Source organism: Fusarium oxysporum, chromosome 11 (assembly GCF_000149955.1).
Source record: "Fusarium oxysporum f. sp. lycopersici 4287 chromosome 11, whole genome shotgun sequence".
Classification (NCBI taxonomy): Eukaryota; Fungi; Ascomycota; class Sordariomycetes; order Hypocreales; family Nectriaceae; genus Fusarium; species Fusarium oxysporum.
This window is the reverse complement of record NC_030996.1, coordinates 1598477-1621300: the sequence shown is the minus strand read 5'-3', so window position 1 is coordinate 1621300 and position 22824 is coordinate 1598477. Positions and strand designations below refer to the sequence as shown.

The window sequence follows — 22824 nt, the reverse complement described above, 5'->3', positions numbered from 1 at the left end:
TACAGCCACCCAGACGAAAAATACACATACATACATACATACATATATATCACGGAGACAGTGAATGGAGTCGTAATGGCACGCACACGAACGTCAAGATAAGTCACTATTAATATGTGATACAATTTCTCTCTTGCGGACTAGTCTACAAAATGCTATGGAAGTTCTTGCGGCGCGCTTTTTGGAACGGTCGTCATACGGGGCCTAACCCAGGCATCATCAGGCGCTTCATTGATAGGGTTGGAATCAGCCTGTAAGATGGGATTTGAATCCGCATGGAAAATGGGGTTTGAGTCGGCATGTAAGATTGGGTTAGAATCTGCTTCGGTTGAAGCATTGCCTGCCCTTCTCATAGCCTGTCCCCGAAGACCATGCCCTGGTCTTCCAGCTCGTGGCATGTTATCATTCTCGGGGTATGGTTGCTGAAGGAGCGTAACATCGGCGGGTTGTGGCATTCCATCGTCCTCAGGGTACGCAAGTCGAGGGCGGATACCATTCACAGCCCGCGAGTCAACTTCGGTGTACCTGTTACCCTCCGTCCCCTCAGCTTCTGCAGCACCAATCTGAGGTAAGACTTCAACCGTAGCGTTGCCTTTGCCGCTTGAGGCATCATCCTTCTTCTCAGGAGTCGCTGCGGACGCATGCGGAGTAGACGGGCGATCACGACGCTTGTAGACGCAGAAGACTCCAAGAAACAAGAACCCGATGAACGAAACACCACCGACTGTACCTCCGACAATCGCAGGGGTTGATGACTTCTTGACTGAGCTATCCCCGCGATTTGCTGTTGTGGTTGGAGTTTGTATAATCGTGGTGCGAATCACGCTTTGGAAAGTACTCGTTGCATCGCTCGTCGGGGTACTGGATTTTGGATCGGGGGCTTTGAGGGTATAGATCTGGGCGCCGCTGTCGCAACAATCGCTTCCGTCTGCTGGAGGACAGCAATACTTATTCTTTCCGCACGTCTGCAATGGGAACCAAGTGCCAGACTCCGCTACATAATGTTAGGTATTTCTTCTGTTTGACCATCTGGGGGTAACGTACTGTCCATGCAAACTTCGGGGCAGTTGGACCAATCTTTGTTCTGACAGGCAGCGCGGTAGTCGTATTTCCCTGGCTGGTTGCACAAGCCGTTGGCCAAACATTTATCGCCCTCGCCGAAGTAGCAGCATGTCGAGTATGTCGTGGTTGAGTTACCGCATGGTTCGTACTTGTAGTCTTTTGCTGCATTGACACCGTTGGGGTAATAGCACGTCGCCGATACACGGCCGAAGAGCGCACCTAAAAACACAAACTTGAGCATTTTTCTTGCCTTTTGGTGCTTCTAACGATGCCTACTTTAAATATCTTGGGAAAAACACTATTTGTGCAACGACAACTTTGGGGAAAGGGGCAAACAATGGCTCTTATAGCGCCTCCAGATCCCAAATGTTTTCAGCCCTCCCAGGGTTGAGGTCTTGTGGCTTGGATAGCGTCAAGCTATCGCGACTGAATGAGCCCTGCAGTGACCGATCAGCCAAGACAAGGCGCTGGTCTAGATTGTCGAAATCGTTTCTGATTTGACGCCTTAGCGAAGATCAAAGAGCCAGGCATTCCCAATATTGGCGGTAAACCATAAACAGATAGCGTGGGCTGAAGTCGACCCTTAGTTCCTAACCACCACGGGCACTCATGATTCTTCGACAAAGCAAGTCACTACTGCACCAACTGTCCACCACATGTTCTTCCACCGAGAACTTGGGCAAAAGACCCACACGCTCGAGAGTGAGGCCCGTGATCGCGAGCGTTTACTTGAAGAGAAAAAAACTAAGACTTTTTTCTTTTCTTTCCTTTTTCCCTTTTTTTTCTTTTTTAGCTGAAAGATGAGTATAAGAGGCTTAACAGTTTCAGTCCCGTGAGGTAGTGCAGGCTATTGAGACTTCTCCTCACAACCGGTCTGAGAAGTTTTAACACACGTGATTCCAACATGGGCACGACCAGATGGAAGCCGCTGCCATTGCATTCACCATCTGGGGAAGTGGCGGTCCATTCATGATTCAATTGATGAATGTTGAGAAGGTGGCAGGGGGAAGGAAGGAGACTTCATTGCGGTATCTTGGATCTGTTCATTAGGTAATCTTGAGAAACGTCTCTTCAACTGTGAAGATCAATTGTAAATCTCTTCATGAATTCCTCCCAAGTCATCTCTCGAGGAAGGGCGGATGAACCCTTTTTGACAACCAGTATAAGCATGGCCCATCATAAAACCTGTGAAAAGATTCATAATATTCGAGAAATAACTCGGTAGTGGAGGCTTACGTAGTCACAGGCAGTTGCGATGAAGCATCCATCGTCTGTGGCTTTCTCCCAGGCCAGCTCCTTCCTCGAGGTGAGAGCAGGACAACAACAAAACGACGATGGGGAGGCCACCGAGGACTTGACAGATTCATCATAAAGCAAAGATAAAAGCTTCAGTCTTCAGTTCAGTTACAAACATTACACTGCTATCACGTTCATCATCAAAGTGCAAAGTTCAAAGTCACAGCACATTCATCATCAAGCTCAAAGTCAAGGTAAGAGATGCAGTGCAAGTCACATCAGTTTCCATCCATATTAACGAGGACATCAGTTTCATTTCATCAAACAAACATGAACATGACTAGCACTCCTCCCGCGACCCCCAAGCGCCAGCGAAATAACGCCGCTTCGGATAATGTCGCCCAAAATGTCCTCTGTGGCATCGAGGAAAAGTCCCGGGAGATCAGGTTTCACGGCCACAATGTCAAAAGGCTAGCAACCAAACTCCAAGCCCGGGCCCGACGTGCACTCCAGGATCCCAGGATCGACGATGACGACCTGAAGGATTCTTGGGAGGCTCTATTGCTGTTAATCGAAAGCAAGACTGCGGCCGCTTCGAAAGACAAAGCCCACAAAGCGCAAGTCTGGGAGCTTCAGCGCCGCCTTAAGGAGCAACGAACCATCACAAAGAAAACACGGTTCAACATGCACATCAGAGACTGGATCCATGACATCCACAATCGCGTCAAGGCTGGTGAAAAGCTTATCATCGACCAGTACTGTGAAGAAGTAAGAAAACAGTTGACCGAGAGTGGAATGTCGGGAGAACTAGCAAGGCGCACTGCAGATAAGTTTAAAACTTTTGCAGCTTGCAAGGGACACCAGATCTCAGAGACTTTCACTCGAGTCCAGCCAGAGATTGCCGCCATTAAAGTTTGGCACTCTGCGGGTAGAACAGCAGAACCCCCTGCAACACCATATCTGGATCGAGTAGCCAGGCTTTGTGCGCGTGTCGGGCTGGATCGAAAAACGTATATCGACCTTATGGCACTCTGTGATGAACGCGACAGAAGCGCACATCACCCACCACCGCACTTCGGTAACTACCTAGACCAAAATGGAAACGTCAAATGGTCCAAGGTTCACAACGCTTGCGATAGACGAAAGCGCTACTATCGAAAGCTAAGGGGAAAAGGCAAATTCACGCAAGAGCAATATGCCCTCCTCAGAAACGTTACCGGCACCTGGTATAAAGTCTACGTCAGTGGTTGGAATGCAGATGGTACCCCGACATTAGCAAAAGGGGTCGACAAAATACTCGACGAATATATGAAAAAGCTTCAAAAAAGCGACCCATCTGCACCAACGATACCTGATAGCCCCTATGAAGAGGGCAAGTGGGACGATCTCCTTTAATTCATGGATAGTCTTGCGATTGGTTACAAAGCTGACATGCTACGGTGCTTGTCACCGGCCCAACGAGTGCCTGCCTCATGAGGGATTTGGTCAGAAGAGTCTTAACAGCATAGCGGCTGGGCTCGGTTGGGGTGGGCTTGTTCCCATAGCATCATACTCCCATCTTGTAATGGAAGCAATTTTGGGGGAGCTGACCTTCGGGTTGGCGGGTGGTAAAGACGTCCTCTGCAACCTCCACGTGGTGCCACTTGGGAATTCGGTTAAGCCGGAGCCAATGCAGAGACGCGTAAAGTCTTCGGATATCTGGAGCAGCCATTCGATTTCACTATGGCTTCAATCACCGAGCAACAACAAGTCGACAGCTCAATCACTACACATCGACAGCTCAATTGCTACACAGTGATAGCTCAAAACAGAGCAATGCACTTCTACAAAAGAACAACCAAGCACTGAACAACCACGCATCGAACGGCCAAGCAACAAGCACTAAAGCGACCGATCACCGCGATGAAGCACCGGAACGACCAAGCGCCGACTAACCAAGAACTGAATGTCCAAGAACTGAACGGCTAAGCACTGAACAACTAAGCACTAGAGCGACCAAGCACCGCGTCTTTGGAAATAGACGGATAAGCAATTGAGTACCACCAATAAAGGAATCAAAGGCAGATGTTATAGCCTTAGCAACACAAGCAACACAAGCATCCCAGGCATCCCAAGCAACCCAAGACACTCGCAGATCTCCGGGTCAGTATTTTATTGTTTCTTGCTTTAGTAATGACTGATCCTCATACAAGAAAATTCAGTACCTTAGGGTTGTTTGGTGACGAGAGGACGAGTGAACACACGGACGCACGCCGAGGTTGAAAGGGGCGCAGTGATGGAGGAATTCAGTCAGCATTATGGATTGGTTGGTAAAGCTCTTTCCTACGCCGCCCCAATCAACGATGGAGACTAACAGTAGTGGTGACACAGTCAAGGGATGAACCTTGCATGAAGAAGAGTGCTCGACTATCAAGCATAGCGACCTCGACATTTGATCTTATGAGACTTTGTTATTGTTGAGCGAAAGTAAGACGCCGTCGCGGCTCCGGGTAATGAACACAAACAGTGGCTATCATCACGCAGAGAGGACGAAAAAGCCCATGCATTGGGATCGGCTATCCAGTTTCTGCTCTATGAAGGTAAGGACTCGATCAACCTTTGACAAGAGTGTTTCACAGCTGTGGGTGAAAGGGCTAACAATACAAAGGTCCAGACACACGACCAATGACGAACCAATGACTACATGTGCAGAGATACACAATTCATTATTTAAAACTTTATTCAAAGATTGGATGAAAAATTGGGATAATCAGGAACACGATACGTACGCTCGACGGGATTTTCTCGACAATGCACTTCCCCATCGCTTTTATATTTCCCCACCAACACTCGATCGTTCTACGAGCCAGAAGCGCCGATAAGATTGGCTGGACTAATTCGACTCATCTTTTCGAGAGATCCAAGCCCCAACGACTCTCGTCTTGTCGTAGATATACCAGTAGAGGTAGATTTAGTTGGGGATCAAGTTAAAGCTGGAGGAGCGTTGAAAAGAAGCTACCATGGCAAGGAAAAGAGTGCAAGATATCTTGCGACTTCGGTGGAAATCTTCAGAGTCGGAGCTTTTATCACGAGGTCCATGCCAGAGGTGATAAATGAGGAGGTGGCGCAGAGAAATGTTCTAGGTAACGATTCAAAGTTTATGAAGTTTAGTTTTGGCTTACATGATCCCTTTATACGAAGTTGCCAAATCAGCTTGTTGCCTTGATTCTTCTATTGACTTTTGCAAGATGAAGATTTATAAACAACCGAAAATGCTTTCAAGGTCGACTAAATGAACGTAGAGCGAAACCTTGTTGTGATTTGAAGGTTAGCAATTGCGAAGCTTAAGCTATCGTGAACAGTCTCGCTGTGAATTTTGACAGGAATCTACCCCACCTGATCAGAAGATGAAAGACAAAAGTGGTATGAGTCAGGCCGGAAAGTTTGTTTGCGAAAGGGTATAAATACCATGCCAACTCTCAAACTGCACTTTACGATTTCTCCCTCCAGATAATTTTTCTCCAACATCAAAAGCCGCGACGCAAAAGATCCACATACACCACTATCACTACCTCAATCTTCAACATACTCTTGAATCGAGACAATCTATCGAACGGGCATGGCTTGTTTCAAGAAGTTCGCAGAGCTTCCCAAAGAGCTTCGGGATCGGATCTGGAGTTTCGCTGGTCGAGATGACCGTCCTGGTGTGCATATCTTCGGACAGTATGACAAAACAAAGGAGAACACGAGCGAGAGCCAGTTCTTAAGATACGATGACAGAATAAGTAAAAGCTGGGCTGCACCTTCATGGCGCCGATACTATGAGAACTTCAACGAGGACCGCAGCGACGAGAACATCTCAACATACTTGATCGATGGCGGCCTATGGACAGCTTGTCATGAATCATGGCTTATCATGGAAAGACGATTCGAACAGTCAAATCGAAAGCGCGATGACGAAGACATTTGCCCAAGACACGACAGAACAAAAGAAGTCTTCAAAAAGGCTACAACGGGCTGCTTTGACGGTACACCTCTTCATCCGGTGACAGTCTTTCCCCACCGGGACCTTTTCGTCCTTCAGTGTAATGACTTAAAAAACGTCAATTGGAGCTTACTTGGATTAGAGGCTTCAATGGCGTTTGATGCAGAGGGCTTCAATGGGGTAATGCACGTCGCATTAGAGTACGACCCAAAGGGGTGGGATGAGACTCATTCAAGGGCAACGCCTTTCTGCCTGATTGAAAATGTTTGGGAAATCATGGAGGCTGCCTTTGAAATGTGGCCCAATGTCTGGAAACTTTGGTTTATTGACCGCTCCCTGAGAAGAAAGAAAGAAGCTCCGGCGTTCAAAGAAACGGCAGAGGATGGCTGCGAGATCAATGCCTTCTATGCCAGCGACAGGAGGTTTTTGGAGGTAAATCACAACAATTTTCACGACCTCGAAAAGGAATGGGAATACATCAGACCTGTAGTGGATAAGTCGAATGATGGCTTCAGCTCATCGCTGAATTTCATTCGAGAATTAGAGTTAGAGCTCCGTGATAAATCATATCCCACTTCAGATAACTATTCCGAGCCTTACTGCAGCGTTGGGCTACTTGGGTGGGATGATCTATGAAATATTTACAGAAAATAACGAAAGTTAGAGGCTGTTGCCACCACCACGAGAGGGTGCTGCCATTTGCTATAAGAGTCTTTCAGTGCAAAGTTAAATAAACGTTTAGTAAGTCAGGCCGTAAAGTATAAATGCGCTGGTGCTCTAATAAAAACCTTTACTCCTCCCGACCTTCAAGTCAACTTTACCTCTAGAAATAATTAATTTACCTTCTTTAGTTCTACCTATTTAACAGAGGAGATTAAGTCTTAAATATAACTTAAGGCCTTTTAAAATAATATAAATACTATTAGATTACTTAATGCTAATCACAGAGCAAACTACATCTAAGCGCTTTCACTAATCAGTTTCTCTAACAGCTCCCAATGAACTTTAAAGACCTTGATGGCTCTAAGTGATACATCGCCTGCAATAGAGTTGTCCCGACAATGACATGACTTATAACTTGAATTGCTGATACAGATTGCAGGCTTGTGATGTTATGGCATCACACAGTCAATGGTGTTATCCATTGAAACCACCAACTTCTTATTGGTACCAGGTTCAGGAGATATGAGATAGTCTTTCCACTTTGTATGTGCTTTGCATCAATCTGATGAGAATTCCGAATACTATGCCCTCCCAGATGACATTGGATCCCAAAGGCTATCTCTGTCGAAATATTTAGTCAATAGGACTTGAGCCTTTGAGAGCTCGATGAGCTTGACGTCTTCATGAACCATGATCGTGGTCCAAGAGCCAGCAACGAAGTCGTTGAATCATGCACATATGTTCAGATATCAACAGAGCTAATAATCTCATGTGTCTTGATTACGTATCCCACCAAGGAGCGGAATGGTGATGGATCCGGAAGTGATGTCTTGATTACGTAACCCTGTCTGTGCTACGGACGGAAGCGTGCCTGCCCATTTCAAGTTCTCAACATCGCGATGCCAAAATCTCCCGCCCCTCTTTTTTCTTTTTCCCCTTCTGCAAACCTCCAAATTTCCACCGTTTTGTGAGTTTCCCTTGTCCTTGATATTCCTGTCCAAAAGTTCTGTTGAATTGTGTGGGACTAATTGGTGATTGTAGTTCCGTACGTGTCCGACATCTCCGTCCTTCCTGGTCTTGTCGCTAACACGTAGTTCGCATAGCACGTCCAAATTCTACGAATGTAAGTTCAAGCTGCACTCCATCCCATCTTTGACAATTCTAATATGTCTGTCTTCATCTAGAACCATCGTCATTAAAAATTTGTAAGTTTCCCCATCCCCAATTGCAAGCACTCTCAGCTGACCTGTCATGCAGCAACAACAACAGCACAGTAAGATCAACTTAACACTTGAGCATATACAGGTTTAGCTGTTCACAGGATTGCTGACAGTCCTTCCAGATGGCCTCCAAGAAAACTGTAAGTTAGAACGCCCCCTCCACCCTCCCAGCAATCCATAATATGCGAATGCGATCATCAATTCATGGACACGTTTGCTGACTACTTTCTTAGGACATCAAGCCCGGCAAGGCCGGCAAGGCGCTAAGTTATTCACAGTCTACAATTGCATGAATCAACAGCTAATGTTCATCTAGCTGCGCGACGTCTCTTCGGAGACAAAAGTAAGCACGTATCCCCTGGCCTGGGACATTGGGTTTTATGGAACATTCTCATTGCATTCATTTATTTTCTTCAATGTCGTACAGATGCTGACGATTCTCTGACAGTCTCGAAACTCAGTATGTACCGCTCCTTCATCGACCGAACAGATTCAGACCTCCGAGGGCATAAGTTTCTAACAGTGAGATATCTAGCCTACACCTACCATCGCATCTGCGGCCTCCTCGGCCGCCGCTGTAAGTATAACCTCCCTCATTTGAGAATATATTTTGTTCTGAAAAATCTTAGACAACTCTGACCACCCCTTCTGGGGTTCAAATGGTATGTCACTCTTAGAAGCGGCTCACTTACATCTACAAACACCAAATTTCGCTACATTCCATTCATTCAACGATCGATGTCACTAACATATTAAATCTATAGCCTGACCGCAAGGTCAGTTTAATCTCCCTCCTCACGATGCTACTGACGTTCATTCCCGTATACTAAACTACTTGTTCAGAGGACCGGAACCTCGGCGGTAAGTGTCAACAAACTTAAGCTGCTACTTATACAAAATTGACGATATTTCTCTTTCTAGCATGCCGAAGAAATGTCGAGCGTAAGTGTATTCCTAATTCTTTAACACTGAACAGTACACTGACAATTTTACAGTGGCTGTTCGTTCGCGCTGCCGTAAGATTGATGGCGGGCAGTCTGCACTCTGGATACACACTGACATGAATGTGTGTAGAAACGGCAGCTAGACAAACAGGCCCTCGAGGCCGAGATCGCAGTAAGTTCAATTGTCTCACTATAGTATCGATGTACATCAGGCCATGGCACAATTGCTAATATCTTTCAGAAGTTGGAGAAATGGATCTCTGTAGGTATTTCCCTCTTGTATGCTATCCGAGGACACTCACTGATATACCGCATAGGACGACGTCGAAAAGGCGGCCGTAAGTGTTTATCCTGTTGTCAAAAGGATATGGCTAATGGCGCTTTTGTATCAGGGCTGGAAAATCACAGCCGAGGTAAGTTATTGCAAGTATATCCCTATTGAGGTTTACTAAGATATGATAACAGAAACTTACCAGCATGGAGGCTGGGTCCTCCATTGACGTAAGTAAAGTATCTAGCCTACTGAAGAGATGTATATTAACAACACTTAGGAACTCTTTGCCGCCGCGCTAGTAAGTCATGCATCTTGCAAATGTCCAAGAACAGATTTAGCTAACAGACTTAAAGGAGAAGAAGAAGGCCGAGGAGGCTGAGCCCTCCGACGTGAAGGCTGAGCCCTTCGACGTGAAGGCCGAGCCCAGTTCGAACTAAACATAATTTTTCTTCACAAACACGCTTTGTGTGTATACCCATCCTATTAGGTATACTGTTGTAGTTTGTAGTTGTTTACTGATCTCCCCACAGATTCGTTCCTCCATTTTCTGCGTTACGCCCATCAACATCTTCAGAGTGCAGGGATGCGGACATCATAGGCGGATCAATGGCCGGAACGTAGTCGGCAGGAGAATAGTCTGCGATGCAAACTCTCGGGCGGAAACGACAATAGCTTTTTCCACCAGCTCGATTACGACAATCTGCTCGCTGACACACATGTCCATAAACACAGTTTGCTCTTCGGCAAGCTCCTCCACGCGTACAAGGTACAGAACGTGAAAGATGTTCAAGCGCTGGGAGCAGTTCTTTATCAATCGGCGCATGTTCATATCCACAGTTGTCGCTGTCGCATGAATTATACAACTGTGCATTATTGCAGAATTTTTTCTCCTGCGATAGCATCTTGAGACGCCTTGCGGCATCGGGATCAGGTGGGGGTAAGTATGCGTCGAGACGGTCCTCGACTGCGTTGATAGCCACATAACCGTCTGGGATTTCTTCCTTTCGGGGAAGAGACTCGATGTTACTCTTGGTGATGCTGGAACCGCGTCGCCAATCGCTCGTCAAGTTCTTTGTGCTTGTGCCGATTGTAGATGGCGAAGGTGTACTATTCTGACTGGATGTTTTACTGTCGACGTGAGAGAACTTGCAGCCGCTGCCATATCGGCAATTCCCTTGCATGTAAAAGCTGCAGACCGAGTTCCCATCATTCGAGTTTCCTTTGATCGTAGAATTTGTGTATGGTGAGTTGACGACTTTGCTGATATTGGTGGACGACGCAAGCGCCGTCTTTGTTTGCGCAGTAGAATAAGCGTATGTGAGTGGTACATGGCGGAATACACCAGGGAGTTCTTCAATGTTCATGCCAAGTCTGTCAAACTCCTTATGAAACGACACACTCGGCGTTCGAATAAGCGTGAATCTTTCACGGTTGCCTCTAAAGGGGATAAGGTCGGATACGTAGCCCACATCATGGCAGGCCGCGAAGTAAATATGCTTGCACTGGGCGTTGTCGGCGTAGAGACGGAGAATGGCTTTGACTTTAAAATCGGCGTTTTCTTTTAATTCGCCCGCGTCGATAAAATCAGCGAGACCGTAAGATCGGTTAAATCCAGCTGTGAATGATGAGAATGATCGCTTCTCTGCACCGGCGAGACCGTTTTTGCAAAGCGCTTTTGATAGGCCTGTGAGGTTGGCGTAGACGCGGACCATGACCTCGCAGGATTCGAGACCTTTGCGGCGTAGACTATCTTTGATAGTATCATTGAGTTGTTTGGCGGCTTTGCTCCCGCCTTCTTCACCGTCTTTGACGAAGCGTTCGTCAAAGATGTAACCATCTCCGTCAACGACTACAAGAGTAAAAGGATTACGCTCTTGACCTCTTGCGAGCTGCTTGTAGCGCTCTCTCCCCTCACGCTCCTCTTCATAATCGCTTTTAAGACGCTTATAGTCTTTGATCAGAACAGCGTACTGGTCGAGAATATCGTTGAGGGCGTTGTTATTTCGGAACGCGGCAAGCTTCTCAGCTGCACTGTCGATTGTCGCATCAGGAAGCATTATCGGCGGATGACGACGACATGCCTTGCATTGCCGAAGATTCCGGATGGATGTGTGAGTGAGGTGTGAGGTGAAAGATGAGAGGGTATGTTGTCGCTTATGGTGAGTGCGGGCACAAAAGAATGCCGGGCAATTTTAAGGCGGTAGATGCGATTGCGGTTGCGGAGTCATGTGACGTGCCACGTGTGTTACTCTTCAGGCGTCAACGGCGGAAACCCAATCTTGCTCGAGGGTGCAAGAAGGCGAAAGAAAGGCGGCCACGTAAGAATTGTTTCACTCGTTTTGTTGTTTGTTTTCTGTGAAAAGAGTCGTTGCGTTGGAGAAGTCACTCTTTGTGCTGCTGAATTTGGTCAAGCATCGTATGTTTAAGACCGTGCGTTTCAGCGCCCCACTATCGGCATTGTTGAAACGGCTTCTCATGCCACGCACCTCACACAGGAACTGAGGTAGCGCATGTATGCCTTCAAACTCACAAGCAAGTTCCGCTGCTTTGGAATATTGTTTGAATGCACTGAGAGTTTAATTATCTGAGACGTTAGCGTTCAATCTCATCTCGTCTCAAGGCACCCCGGTCCCAAACTCATGTGGCGGCCTAGCGTCACTTATTCTGTGAACATCCAGCATCTTCCATGCGTCAACAAACGCAGCAACGAAAATGTCGTATCAGACAAACCAATCACTCTCTATACCGCTGTTTACTCTACCGTTTGTCTCCCCTTCCATGCTTCGCTGAAAGGATAATCCGTGTACCCATCCGCGCTCTTTACCTTGTAAAAGGTATCCCTCTGATACGGCGCCAGGGGAAGATTCCTCGCGAGTCTGAGCGGCAAATCCGGATTAGATATGAAGTATCTTCCAAAGGCAAACGCAACAGGCTGGTCTTCGAAACTTGTTTCCAAGGCTTTGTTTGCCTTTTCCGCTGTGTAACCCCCAGCTAGAATGACTGGTCCGACCCAACCCCATGCATCAAGCGCAAAGTCAAGGCTTTCCTTGTCGTCGGTCTCCCTGTCCGCGTTTCCGGCAATACGGGGCTCAACGAGATGTAGGTACGCGAGCCCCAGATGCTTCAACTGGGAGATCAGATGGGTAAACTGCGGCTCCGGGTCCTGCATTCGCATGCCTTGGAACGTACTGAAAGGTGACAGTCGAATGGCTGTCCGATCCGGGCCTATCTCTTGTGAAACAGCTTTCGCAATCTCAAGACAGAACCGTGACCGATTCTCGATACTGCCGCCCCACTCATCTGTTCGTCTGTTGCACGTATCTTGCGTGAATTGGTCGATGAGGTATCCATTGGCAGCATGAATCTCGACCCCGTCAAAACCTGCGTCGATGCCATTCCTGGCGGCGCTGGCGAAAGATGCGATGCACTCCCAGATTTCTTCGGTCGTCATGGGCCGTGGTGTCGGGTATTCTTTGCTGATGGGAATATCGCTACTGCTGACCATTTCCAGGCCAGCTTTGTCCAGGGCATGTTGTCGAGCTGCTCTGCCGACGTGCCATAGCTGCATGAAGATGAAGGACCCTTTGCTGTGAACCTCGTCCGTTACATGTCTCCATGCTTCGACCTGCTGCTGCGTAAATATGCCCGGCGCGTTCTCGTCACGGCCTCGTGATTTCGTCGAAACAAACGTCGCTTCAGTGATGAGAAGTGTCCCAGAAACTGAAGCTCTCTGAGCATAATACTCCCTCATCATATCCAACGGTGCGTGATTTTCATCAGCCCTCAAGCGCGTCATCGGCGCCATCACGACGCGATGCCTCAACGAACACCTCCCGATATCGATAGGACTTGAAAAGTTTGTCATGTCGAATATGTAACTATTTGCAAAAGGCTCGGAAAACACCAAAACTAATTACCGAGACAATTGTCTCATTGTGAAGCTGAGGTGGATTATCGGAGCTGACCTCATGGAGATAAGACCCCGCATTGGCCAAGCACGTCACATCGGATCCATCTGTCAATATCGGTCGGATGTTGACGATGGAGTCGGTGGATCTTGAGCGGGATTTCGGAAGTTATGTTCTCTTTTTTCTTTTTTCTCCATCTCCATATAATTGAGGAGTCGTGAAAAAGTTCCTGATCAGCGTTGGGGAAATGGAGCCATGGAAAATTCTCGATCCAATTGAATAACCACACTGAGATGCGGCTGAGTGAGAACAAGCTCATCGGCAATTACCAGCCCACTTCACGAGATGAGAGCAATGGATATTGTTCCACTGTATTTGGGGTAGCTTGTGGAGCTGCTCTCATTTTTTGGAGGATGCCCCATGTGTAGAGATTTCTGATTGTTGATCGTGTACTGAGATGTCGTGTGCTTCTGCGCAACAGAGCTCAGGTTTCGCTCAGATCCGCTTAACGGCTTCCTCAGAGCCTCAACGCCTTTTACTCAATCCGATTTATAATCGATCCAAGTGCAACGTCGGCGGCTGTGGCTGCCAAGTCAATAAAGTTAAAGCATGTGATGTGGCAAATGAGAGCATCTCCGACTGACGCCCAAATTCTAGGCACGCTTGTACAAAACCTTCAGCAATCCCCTGCAGCATTGTGCTCTCACTTGTTCTCACTCTTCCCCGCCGATCGCGGCCACCACAAAAACCCGCCCTAACCGCCTGTCACCATCCACATTCATGCGAGAACTGCACTTCCGAGCGTAAAAGTCTGGGGTAAGTCATCCCACTAAACCCAATCAATAACCTCCCCAACGGCCGGTAACGTCCCGAGAGGGCGAGTCGCACGCCGTATAGCCGGCGATAACATCATCAGGAAAACATTTCTTGGATTAGCGCGGCACAGCTATCTCCGACACCTTATCTTTGAGTCAGTCTTTTGCGAAAAATACCAGCGTATCTTGGCTCGAGATAACTATAGGCTGATTTGTTCCCTGTGATCATGGCGGTACCCCTCACTCAGTGATAGGTGGCTTACTGCTAGTTCTTGGCTTTCGTAGGAGTGTGGCAGCCCGAGGAGATAGCGATTTCCCCACAGAAATACTTGTAAATGTCCTAGAATGTGAGTATTTCCATCAAGGAATAAGCGACGACTTGGCAGGTCAGCATTGAGATGTGATACATTGCGATTGGTAAGCTGCTGATCATTTGTCTCGATGACTGTGATGAAAAATTGGCAAATGTCAGTCCCAGGGCGTGAAGTCGTGCGGGAATCGGAGGTCTTGGCTCCAAGTCTGGGGTCGGCTTTTGTTAGCCAATTACGAACGGCCAAATGCACTACCAGGGCGTCGCGTCGGCCAGGACGGCCAATCACCGCGGACCAGAGCCTTGGCTGAGATAAAGGGTCATGTGTTGGCAGTCCCAACTCGTCTTGTGGCGGAACTGAAAGGTCAGCTCAAGTATCCGGGGGGAAGACTCTTTTATCTTCTTTCATCTTCATCACAAACCTACATCATATTCTCAGCTCATGACTGAGATTATCCAGTTTTCTCACTATCAACGCTAACAATTCCTTGAGTAACACGATCAAAATGTCGGCTGCCCAGGTTTTGTTCAACACTACACCCATCAACACCATACAAGCGGAACCAAAGCGTAGAGGAAGTTGGGTGCCCACACGAAGAAAGTCAGAATGTCCTCTCGAAGTCAACATTGATCGGCACTTCGAGGCCAAGATCTACACCTCAGGCTCGACTATCACCGGCTCTGTATCATTCTCACCAAGCGCGGATCTAACCGTCGATGCGTTCGAGATAGTCTTCACTGGCTCTGAAACAACGCTGGTTCAGATGTTTCATCAAGGAACAATGCCTAAATCAGGACACAAGTTCCTTCAGCTTCGAATGCCAATTCCAGAAAGTGCCCTTCCACCCGATGGAGTGCTTCAGGCTGGTCAAACCTACGAGGTTCCTTTCTCTTTCGTCATTCCATACCAACTACCCAGCGCCGCTTGCAAGCATCGAAACCCGATTATTCGGGAACGACATCTGCAGTTACCGCCGACTATTGGATCCTGGGAGCACGATGATATGGCAGTTCATACCATTGCTGTTAATTACGGTGTTGATGCGCGAGCACTGCTCAAGACTGATAAGGGCAAATCCATGGTTCTGGAAAGAACTCATCCTGTGAAAGTCATGCCTTATCTTCCAGAGCAGCCTCCTCTGCATATCGTACCCGGAAACCCGCGATTCACTCTGACTCATGAGAAGTCAATTCGAAAAGATATTCTCTCGTCTAAGCTAGGCTACATCAGAGCAACCACACGGCAACCGGATCCCGTCATCATCTCAGCCGATAAGCTACAACCAACAGAATGCTCACTCAATATCGATCTCGAGTTCTGGCCAACTTCCAAGAAAGCGACTCCACCCGAGATGTATGCAAAGTCAGCCACCATCAAAGCATCGACATACTACTCTACAGGCCATCTTAGCTTTCTACCAGATCAACACAACTTCCCCAGCGTGATGCCGAATCCCATCTTGAGCTTTGTTCTCGATGAGAGCGCAACGGTTACTAGCTCTCCCACGCCTCACTGGGAACAAACATCAGCTTCAATCTCAGCACCAAGCTCTCGCAGAGGCTCGGAGAACTCTACCATGGGCGAGGAGCCTCCCCGCACAGCTTCTCGACGAGGTTCGAAGAGTAGTGATATCATCAAGGCGGAAGCGCCTCGACATACAGCCACTTTACCTATTTCCATCGCGTTGCCGAGCCCCGATAATAAGATCTTGCTTCCGACCTTTTACTCTTGCTTGATCAGCAGGACATATATCCTGGAAGTCGTTTTGGCTTCGAGAGCGCATGGTTCGAGCTTCATGCTACGACTCCCACTGCAGATTGCCGTCGAGGGACATCATGAGACAGGCATAAACCACGTGCCAACCTATGTGAGTTTCGCCAAGTCAAGCTACCAAGATATGATAACTAATAAGTGGACAGGAACAAGTCCAGGCAGGACAAGACCTTTATGATGCGCTGCCGACTTATGACACCGTTATCTGAGGTCTTCTCGTTCTTTTTTCGTGATTTGCTTACTGACTATGAAGTACTCATTGGCGCTGGGATTCGAGGGAGAAAATCGTTGCTTAGTAGTTTTATACCCACACATTTTAGTTTAATTCAATTTAATATCTTTACTATCGATGTTCTACACCCCCTCTGTCCAGTCCGCTGTATCCTGCCACAGCTCACCTGGCATCTGGTCAAACCTCAGTTTGAACCTCCAACCGTGACAGAGACCGCAAGGCGCATAAAGTTTGTCCAGTTGTCGACATTGAGCTCGCCGCCAATAACCTTCCAGATAAACCTATCCATGCCCTCTAATCGACACCTGTCGCCATTCGGTGCCCAAACAATGGTGTAGACCCTCATAGTGTTATACTCCCTCTTCTCGATGAGAATCTTAGATTCGTTGGTTCTGACAAACTCCCTGATTTCAGAACCTCTAAAGCCTGCCCAAGGCTCGGCAGTCATAAAGTTCTTGTCTCCTAGGGCTGATTTGAAGTCATCCGGGGGGAGCATACCCTGGGGAGCGTTTGCCTTTAGTGCGTTGTATGCTGCATCTGGCGCTGAAAGTTGGACCTTGAGGAGGACATAGTTTGCTTTGATGGGCGTGAATGGGGCAAGGAATTTGCTAACGGTAGCCGTGTTGGTGGTGATGCGGTACACAATAGAGTTGTCTTCTTCCCCACGAACCCGTAGTAGACAAACGAATCGCGCTTGAACCCGCCATCGAGTAACCATAGCTGATCATAAGGTGATTCAGTAAAGGTGTGAGCACCTCCCCATAAGCTACCCATGATGAGCTGATAAGCTACCGCAGTCCGAGGCTCTAATGAAGTATTGGCGGTCAAATTTTGGATAAAAGGATGTTTTAGACATACAGAGGGGATGTTCGAGTACAGATAGTTGCGACAAGAATCGGTCGGCTGCCGGGATCGAACGATGTTTATATATTAGCCACAAGAGACAATCACCGCCCAAGGCATATCGGTTCGGACGAATACCTCCGTACAGTCGCGGGGAGACAAGAGGAAACAAAACGCTAACACTATGGTACAAAACTCTAAATCTTTTCTTTTCAACCTCAAATCCATTCTGATATCGTTATATGGTAGTCTACTGCAAGGGTGTTTGCCTTACAGTAAGTTCAACGGCAGAGGAGAAGCCACATTTCTTGGTATCCCTGCGCGGGCACGGAGAAAGTGACAGGGCTGGTCGACACTCGGACTGTCAGTGGAGATACAGTTCGCAGGACTAGTACATTCCCGGTATATAGTGTTCTGTAAGGGATAGGCAGCCGTGCGGGGAATGAAGTTTGTCTCTGCAATGTCAGAAAATGGGACCCTTGTGGGCGGGCAGTGGCTTGGCCCAGCTCAGCCTCAAGAGATGAGCTTGGCGAGCTGCCTGCAGACTTCTACAACGAGGCTTTGGTTAGAATCAGAGCAAACTCAACATCCAGTGGGTGAAGTAGGCCGTATTATCGATACAAGACGTGCCGACTCGATATTCGAAACTGCTACCCCCTTCGGCAGTAAAGTAGTCCCAACGCGCGTATGTATCTGGGTCTCTGGAGAAGGAATACGTTGTGCGAAAGGATGCTCAGCTTGGGCAGTTTATTGTTCCAGCTACCCGATTTTGGTTAGTCAACGTCGTCTTGGGGTTTGAAGGGAAAAGATACTCGTTCCATCCGTGACACTGTAGCCAATTATCGAGTCACATTGCACAAGCGCTATACGAGTCTGAAGATATAGCAGGAAACAGACAAGAATTATGTTGAGTCTGTCCAGGTTGCAAAGCGGTTTCTTGCAAGATATGAGTCACCAAGAATAAGGCTCTCGGGTTTGAGAAGGGGGGATCCTTAAACCCAAGTACCCTTCGAAACAATCCTGTCAGTCACCCCTATCACAAGTTACATGAGCCAGTGGCGTTCGATAGCTCAGTTGCAGTGTGCAATATTTTTCAGCTTCTCTCCCGATGATGGATAGCCATTGGTGATGAGATTCTTGGCACTGCAGGCTTTCACAGCCTGCTTTTGTCTTACCCCTAACGAGAACCCAGAGAGCACCACAACAAGGCTGTATGTTTCACCACGGATGAAAAACAATCTTAGCCATTCCAAAAACAACTCAGCCCTGGCAAATGCATGAACAAATTGACCCTCTTCAACTCGTGGCCCTTGTGAACTCTGGTACAAGGCCATGATTGAGCTCGAAGGAATAGCCTAATGCATACATCATCTTTGTCTGATTATCTCAAAAAGAAAGGAAGACAAACATAAGGTGGAGGCCACTACATGAATAGACTCATTTGCTCACCTTTTACGCGAAACCGGGCCATCTGACCCTTTCGACAAGCCCATTCACAGTGCGGTCCCACGAGATCAACTCTACCGACAATCCGGGCACAACGGACTAGACGTCACCGAAAGCCTAAAGGTCTAGGTATTCTGAGCCAGACTTGAAGTCGTAGCTTGGAATTGATCAACGGAGTTGGGCATCGGCTCGCCGAAATCCTGGGGTTGGATCGCTTAACTCCGCTTAAATCCATGTTGATGGTATCTATTCGCCGAACATCTCAGATTGAATCATAACAATAAGCGGGATTCACTATGACGATCACCAAGTTTCACTCCATTTTTACAATTATAAATTAAAGGGTTTGCCGCTTGGAAAAGATGTGGAAGTTGGATATTTCACACAAGCATCTCAGGCTCTCCATTTGTACTCCTCTTCATTATTATCAGCCAATACTCGTAAGGATGACGGCAACAACATTCTCTCAGTTCAATGGTGACACAGAGGGTCTCGAGGTTGCTCAAGCCTTCTCTGCACAGGTTTCTGGTAAAATTGTGCTTGTGACCGGCGTGAACCGAGGCGGAATCGGTTACTCAACAGCTGAGGCATTGGTACGTGAGAAATGTGACTCGAGATCCATATAAGGGCATGCATCTAACCACAACCTCTGAATTTCAGGCATCACAAGGGCCTTCGCACCTCATAATCACCGGCCGCTCTCGTACCAAACTTCAAGAAAGCGTCGATGAGTTGAAGAGTCTCTATCCTACGGTGAATTATGTTATCATCCAGTTCGACCTCTCAAGCCAACAGTCAGTTCGCGCCGCTGCTGCGGAACTTCTCTGTCGAGATGACATTCCGAAGATAGACCTGCTCATCAACAATGCTGGAGTCGCATTCCTCCCAGAACACACGTACAGCCCAGAGAAGATGGAGATGCATTTCGCAACCAATCATATTGGCCATTTCCTCTTCACCAGCCTCATTTTACCAAAGCTTATCAAGGCCACTGAGGAGAGCCCCAAAGGTGCAACTCGTATCATCAACGTGTCCAGTGGATCGCCAAAGTGGGCGTACATGAGATGGAGCGATATCAACTTTAAGAAGAAGAACAAGGACCTACCAGAAGAAGAGAGGCCCAACTACGACGTGCATAGAGCATGGGGATCTCTTAATGTCGAAGAGCTGAGCTACATTCCTCTGGCGGCGTATAATCAGAGCAAAGTCGCCAACGTACTCTTTAGCATCGGCGCAAACAAGCGATGGTACGAGCGTTACGGAATCTTATCTCTGGCGGTGTTTCCAGGATGGATTGAGACAGAACTCGGCAGACATATGCCCTCTGAAGTTCGCGAGGCAATTGCAAAGGTAGGAAACCAGAGGGGGGTGAAGTACAAGACTCTTCAGGCTGGGGGGTCAACCACTGTTGTTGCGGCACTGGATCCCAAACTTGGACCGGGTGAGAAAAGAGAAGGAAAGCAGAACTATGGTGTATTCTTGGAAGATTGTCAGATTTGCAGCGGTGCGCATCCTAAGGCTGAGTCTGACGAAGAGGCGGAGAAGCTTTGGGAGCTGTCTGAAAAACTGATCAGTGAAACCTCTTGAAGATAGTTCCCTCAATGGTCACGAGCTAGCAAATTCTATAGAATATCAAGGCGTTACATATTACTTGCAAGATGTACCTCTCTTTTAGTGACAAACTCGATGTAAATACAGTGAGCTAATCTTAAAAGGTATCAGCTTTTCTAAGTCAGAACTGAACAAAGGGATATTGATCTTGTCAATGCAGGTGTATGTTATCAAACAAACAACTAAAGCCAACTAAGCTTAGGTAAGATCACCCAAACTAAGGTAAAGCCCAAAAAACTTAGGTAAGGGTTGGCTCCCTCATACCCTCTGTTTCTCCAGAACACGTGGTTGAATACGCACTTTAAAGTCCAACGGCTTGACGAACCAGTAGCTCTGGGTATGCCAATTCTGATGCTGCAACGACGAATCAAGGCTGAAGTCAAAATCGCGGATAATTCGTGGGATCAGCTTTGACATCTCAAGCATTGAGACGTGTCGGCCAATACAGTTTCGTGAGCCGAGTCCGAACTAAAATGGTCTTTCGTCAGTGATATGATCAAACGCTTCAGCCGAGGGAGTCTTACAGGCATATAGTAACGGTTCATCATGGAGAGTCTCTCGCTTTCGGCCGTGAGCCATCTGTCTGGGTTGAAGGAATTGGCATCTTGACCAAACACTCGAGTATCGCGGTGAGCTACCCATGTGTTGATACCGACTATAGTCTGGGTCATTTGTCAGCAGCGAGCTCAAACTTTCTGAGCTTCATCATAATGAACTTACTCCTTCTGGGAAGAATCGTCCGCATATTGTCGCGCCGCCCTCGGGAACAACTCTCTCGAGTGGGAGACCAGTGGCAGGATGCATTCGGAGCGCCTCCTTGATGACAGCCTGGAAATAGACCATCTGCTGGCTTTCCTTAAAGGTGGGAGATTTTGACAATTCTCCTCGTGCTGTCAAGTCATCGATCTCGGCCCTCAGCTTCTGTAAACAATCCGGGTTCTTTAGTAAATAGTACAGAACAGCCGAAAGACTGATGGCCGTTGTATCAGAGCCCGCAACCATGTTCGATGTACATCCCATGAGAACATGATATTGAGTGAAGACATCGGGCGAGGCAGCATGCTTAGCCAGAAACTTGGTGAGAAAGTCTTCCATAGTGACCTCACTCTCTGCGGCGACGGGCTTGGGAGCTACCTGGGCTTGACGGATCCTCTCGTTTGTGAAGTTCAAGATGTATGCTCGTCCTGTTCCCTTCCCTCCGGCTAGCCAGTTCCTGATCTTGAAGAGGTACTTATGCAGACTTGGGAAAATCCCAACCAGGGTCGCATAACCTAAGTGGTCCTCCAAAGCACCGATGACGTTACCAACATCATCTCCACTGTCTAGGAATCCGAAGCGCTTTGCATATGTGATCAAACCGATGACATCGAACGCATAGCACTGGAACCAGTGTCGCATGTCGACAGGTAGATGAGTCGAGGTGTTGGACATCTCGGAGAGACGTTGGGCAAAGGTGTCGGCGCAGTCATCGACGAAGGGCTCGTAGTGAACAAGTGACGACATTGCGTATGTCGCTTGATATAACTTTCGGTTCTGGTTGTGACGTTTGACTGATTGATCGCTGAAGATGGCCCATGTGCCGGGACTTGCCCAGGCTGAGTACCACGATGACTTTGGGAAGTGAGTGCCCAGACCGTAGATTGTCTTGGCTGCTTCGGGGTCGTTGAAGCTATATCTGTTGGGCCCATATCGTACAATCGTTCCTGCGACAGAGCATTCAGTGAATGTTGTATATAAGGCATTGGCAGGTGGATATACCGTATTTCTTATGTAGATCCAGGTTTACATCTTGGAATGAGCCTTTCCAGACTTTCCAGAAGTACCAGCCATCTGTCAATCGGGCGAGGGTAGGTCCCGGGACGGTTCGCAGGGGAGAGCGAAAGGATTGGACGATGAACCGCAAGAGAAGTGCTAGAACCACCGCCGGTATAGCGAATATCGCAATCGGAGAGGTCATTTCGAAGTGTTGCTATTGTCGAGAGGCAGCAGATGAGAACGAGGTTGTTTCTTGAGCCTGGACTTGTCGAGGTTTTATAGCGCACGTCCGCCGGTCATGAGACTTGCCGATTTGTACTCCCGAGGCTTGAAGAGTGGTAGCTATGTCCAATGACGTGGGTATACCCTATCAGCCCAAGTTCAAGTGTCAGCATCTTGTGTGTTGTCCCCCGAGGTCTCCGAACTTATCTACCCCGCTACCCCAGACTTGCTTACGTCAATTCTGGGGAGGATCTACGTCTCGGCCGAAGATCGGGTTGCGCAAGTGGGTGGTCCGATGAATAGATAGAGCATGTTCAACTTACGCATCAAGCTCATCCATTATGGTTGGCTGAGTGTTATCCAGCATCTTGTTTGAGCTGCCAGGAAAAGCTCGGCCGACAGGGCCCACCGAGCGAGAGTTGGTATCATCAGGATTACAGACGACACAATCTGCATCCACGTCGGGTTGTGGACACCAGTCCCGATGCACCGTTGCAGCCAGCCAAGCCAATAGCTGAATGGGTTATTATTTACGGCAAGTTAGC

The 22824-nt window shown here is 47.9% G+C and overlaps 9 protein-coding genes across 11 annotated transcripts; 4 read left to right on the top strand and 5 right to left on the bottom strand.

The window, feature by feature from the left end:
• Positions 1 to 44: 44 nt before the first annotated feature.
• FOXG_09982 (uncharacterized protein) lies at positions 45 to 1303 on the bottom strand (the record flags this gene model as incomplete). Its single annotated transcript, XM_018389212.1, has 2 exons — positions 45 to 994; positions 1045 to 1303. 2 exons carry the CDS (start codon positions 1301 to 1303, stop codon positions 156 to 158), a joined length of 1098 nt encoding a protein of 365 aa, XP_018247433.1. The 3' UTR covers positions 45 to 155.
• Positions 1304 to 2628: 1325 nt separating this feature from the next.
• Positions 2629 to 3693, top strand: FOXG_09981 (uncharacterized protein; the record flags this gene model as incomplete). Its single annotated transcript, XM_018389211.1, has 1 exon — positions 2629 to 3693. One exon carries the CDS (start codon positions 2629 to 2631, stop codon positions 3691 to 3693), a length of 1065 nt encoding a protein of 354 aa, XP_018247432.1.
• A 2139-nt stretch (positions 3694 to 5832) lies between these two features.
• On the top strand, positions 5833 to 11734 carry FOXG_20194 (uncharacterized protein; the record flags this gene model as incomplete). 3 transcript variants are annotated; one of them, XM_018400457.1, is made up of 20 exons in its annotated part: positions 5833 to 6694; positions 7672 to 7763; positions 7967 to 7970; positions 8029 to 8048; positions 8110 to 8130; positions 8183 to 8198; positions 8268 to 8285; positions 8462 to 8488; positions 8594 to 8605; positions 8681 to 8722; positions 8775 to 8807; positions 8910 to 8921; positions 8989 to 9006; positions 9067 to 9087; positions 9141 to 9161; positions 9220 to 9261; positions 9331 to 9351; positions 9407 to 9427; positions 9482 to 9737; positions 9759 to 11734. In XM_018400457.1, the coding sequence occupies 19 exons, from the start codon at positions 5897 to 5899 to the stop codon at positions 9539 to 9541; spliced, it is 1299 nt and encodes a 432-aa protein (XP_018247429.1). In that variant the 3' UTR covers positions 9542 to 9737; positions 9759 to 11734. The 3 variants fall into 3 exon arrangements, with proteins under 3 accessions (XP_018247429.1, XP_018247430.1, XP_018247431.1); XM_018400458.1 differs by having other exon boundaries at positions 5897 to 6694; positions 9482 to 9758; positions 9780 to 11734; XM_018400459.1 differs by having other exon boundaries at positions 5897 to 6694; positions 9482 to 9828; positions 9894 to 11734.
• FOXG_09978 (uncharacterized protein) lies at positions 9456 to 11799 on the bottom strand. The gene has a single exon (XM_018389210.1). The coding sequence runs from the start codon at positions 11418 to 11420 to the stop codon at positions 9876 to 9878; it is 1545 nt and encodes a 514-aa protein (XP_018247428.1). The 5' UTR covers positions 11421 to 11799; the 3' UTR covers positions 9456 to 9875.
• A 69-nt stretch (positions 11800 to 11868) lies between these two features.
• Positions 11869 to 13802, bottom strand: FOXG_09977 (uncharacterized protein). Its single transcript, XM_018389209.1, has one exon. The coding sequence runs from the start codon at positions 13226 to 13228 to the stop codon at positions 12116 to 12118; it is 1113 nt and encodes a 370-aa protein (XP_018247427.1). The 5' UTR covers positions 13229 to 13802; the 3' UTR covers positions 11869 to 12115.
• A 911-nt stretch (positions 13803 to 14713) lies between these two features.
• On the top strand, positions 14714 to 16533 carry FOXG_09976 (uncharacterized protein). Its single transcript, XM_018389208.1, has 2 exons — positions 14714 to 16264; positions 16317 to 16533. The coding sequence occupies exons 1-2, from the start codon at positions 14903 to 14905 to the stop codon at positions 16377 to 16379; spliced, it is 1425 nt and encodes a 474-aa protein (XP_018247426.1). The 5' UTR covers positions 14714 to 14902; the 3' UTR covers positions 16380 to 16533.
• A 53-nt stretch (positions 16534 to 16586) lies between these two features.
• Positions 16587 to 17254, bottom strand: FOXG_09975 (uncharacterized protein; the record flags this gene model as incomplete). Its single annotated transcript, XM_018389207.1, has 1 exon — positions 16587 to 17254. Exon 1 carries the CDS (start codon positions 17118 to 17120, stop codon positions 16587 to 16589), a length of 534 nt encoding a protein of 177 aa, XP_018247425.1. The 5' UTR covers positions 17121 to 17254.
• A 1883-nt stretch (positions 17255 to 19137) lies between these two features.
• FOXG_09974 (uncharacterized protein) lies at positions 19138 to 20278 on the top strand (the record flags this gene model as incomplete). Its single annotated transcript, XM_018389206.1, has 2 exons — positions 19138 to 19284; positions 19352 to 20278. The coding sequence occupies 2 exons, from the start codon at positions 19138 to 19140 to the stop codon at positions 20276 to 20278; spliced, it is 1074 nt and encodes a 357-aa protein (XP_018247424.1).
• A 63-nt stretch (positions 20279 to 20341) lies between these two features.
• Positions 20342 to 22669, bottom strand: FOXG_20193 (cytochrome P450 oxidoreductase). Its single transcript, XM_018400456.1, has 4 exons — positions 22061 to 22669; positions 21023 to 22005; positions 20827 to 20964; positions 20342 to 20770 (listed from the first exon to the last, which is right to left on the bottom strand). Exons 1-4 carry the CDS (start codon positions 22257 to 22259, stop codon positions 20561 to 20563), a joined length of 1530 nt encoding a protein of 509 aa, XP_018247423.1. The 5' UTR covers positions 22260 to 22669; the 3' UTR covers positions 20342 to 20560.
• Positions 22670 to 22824: the final 155 nt, after the last annotated feature.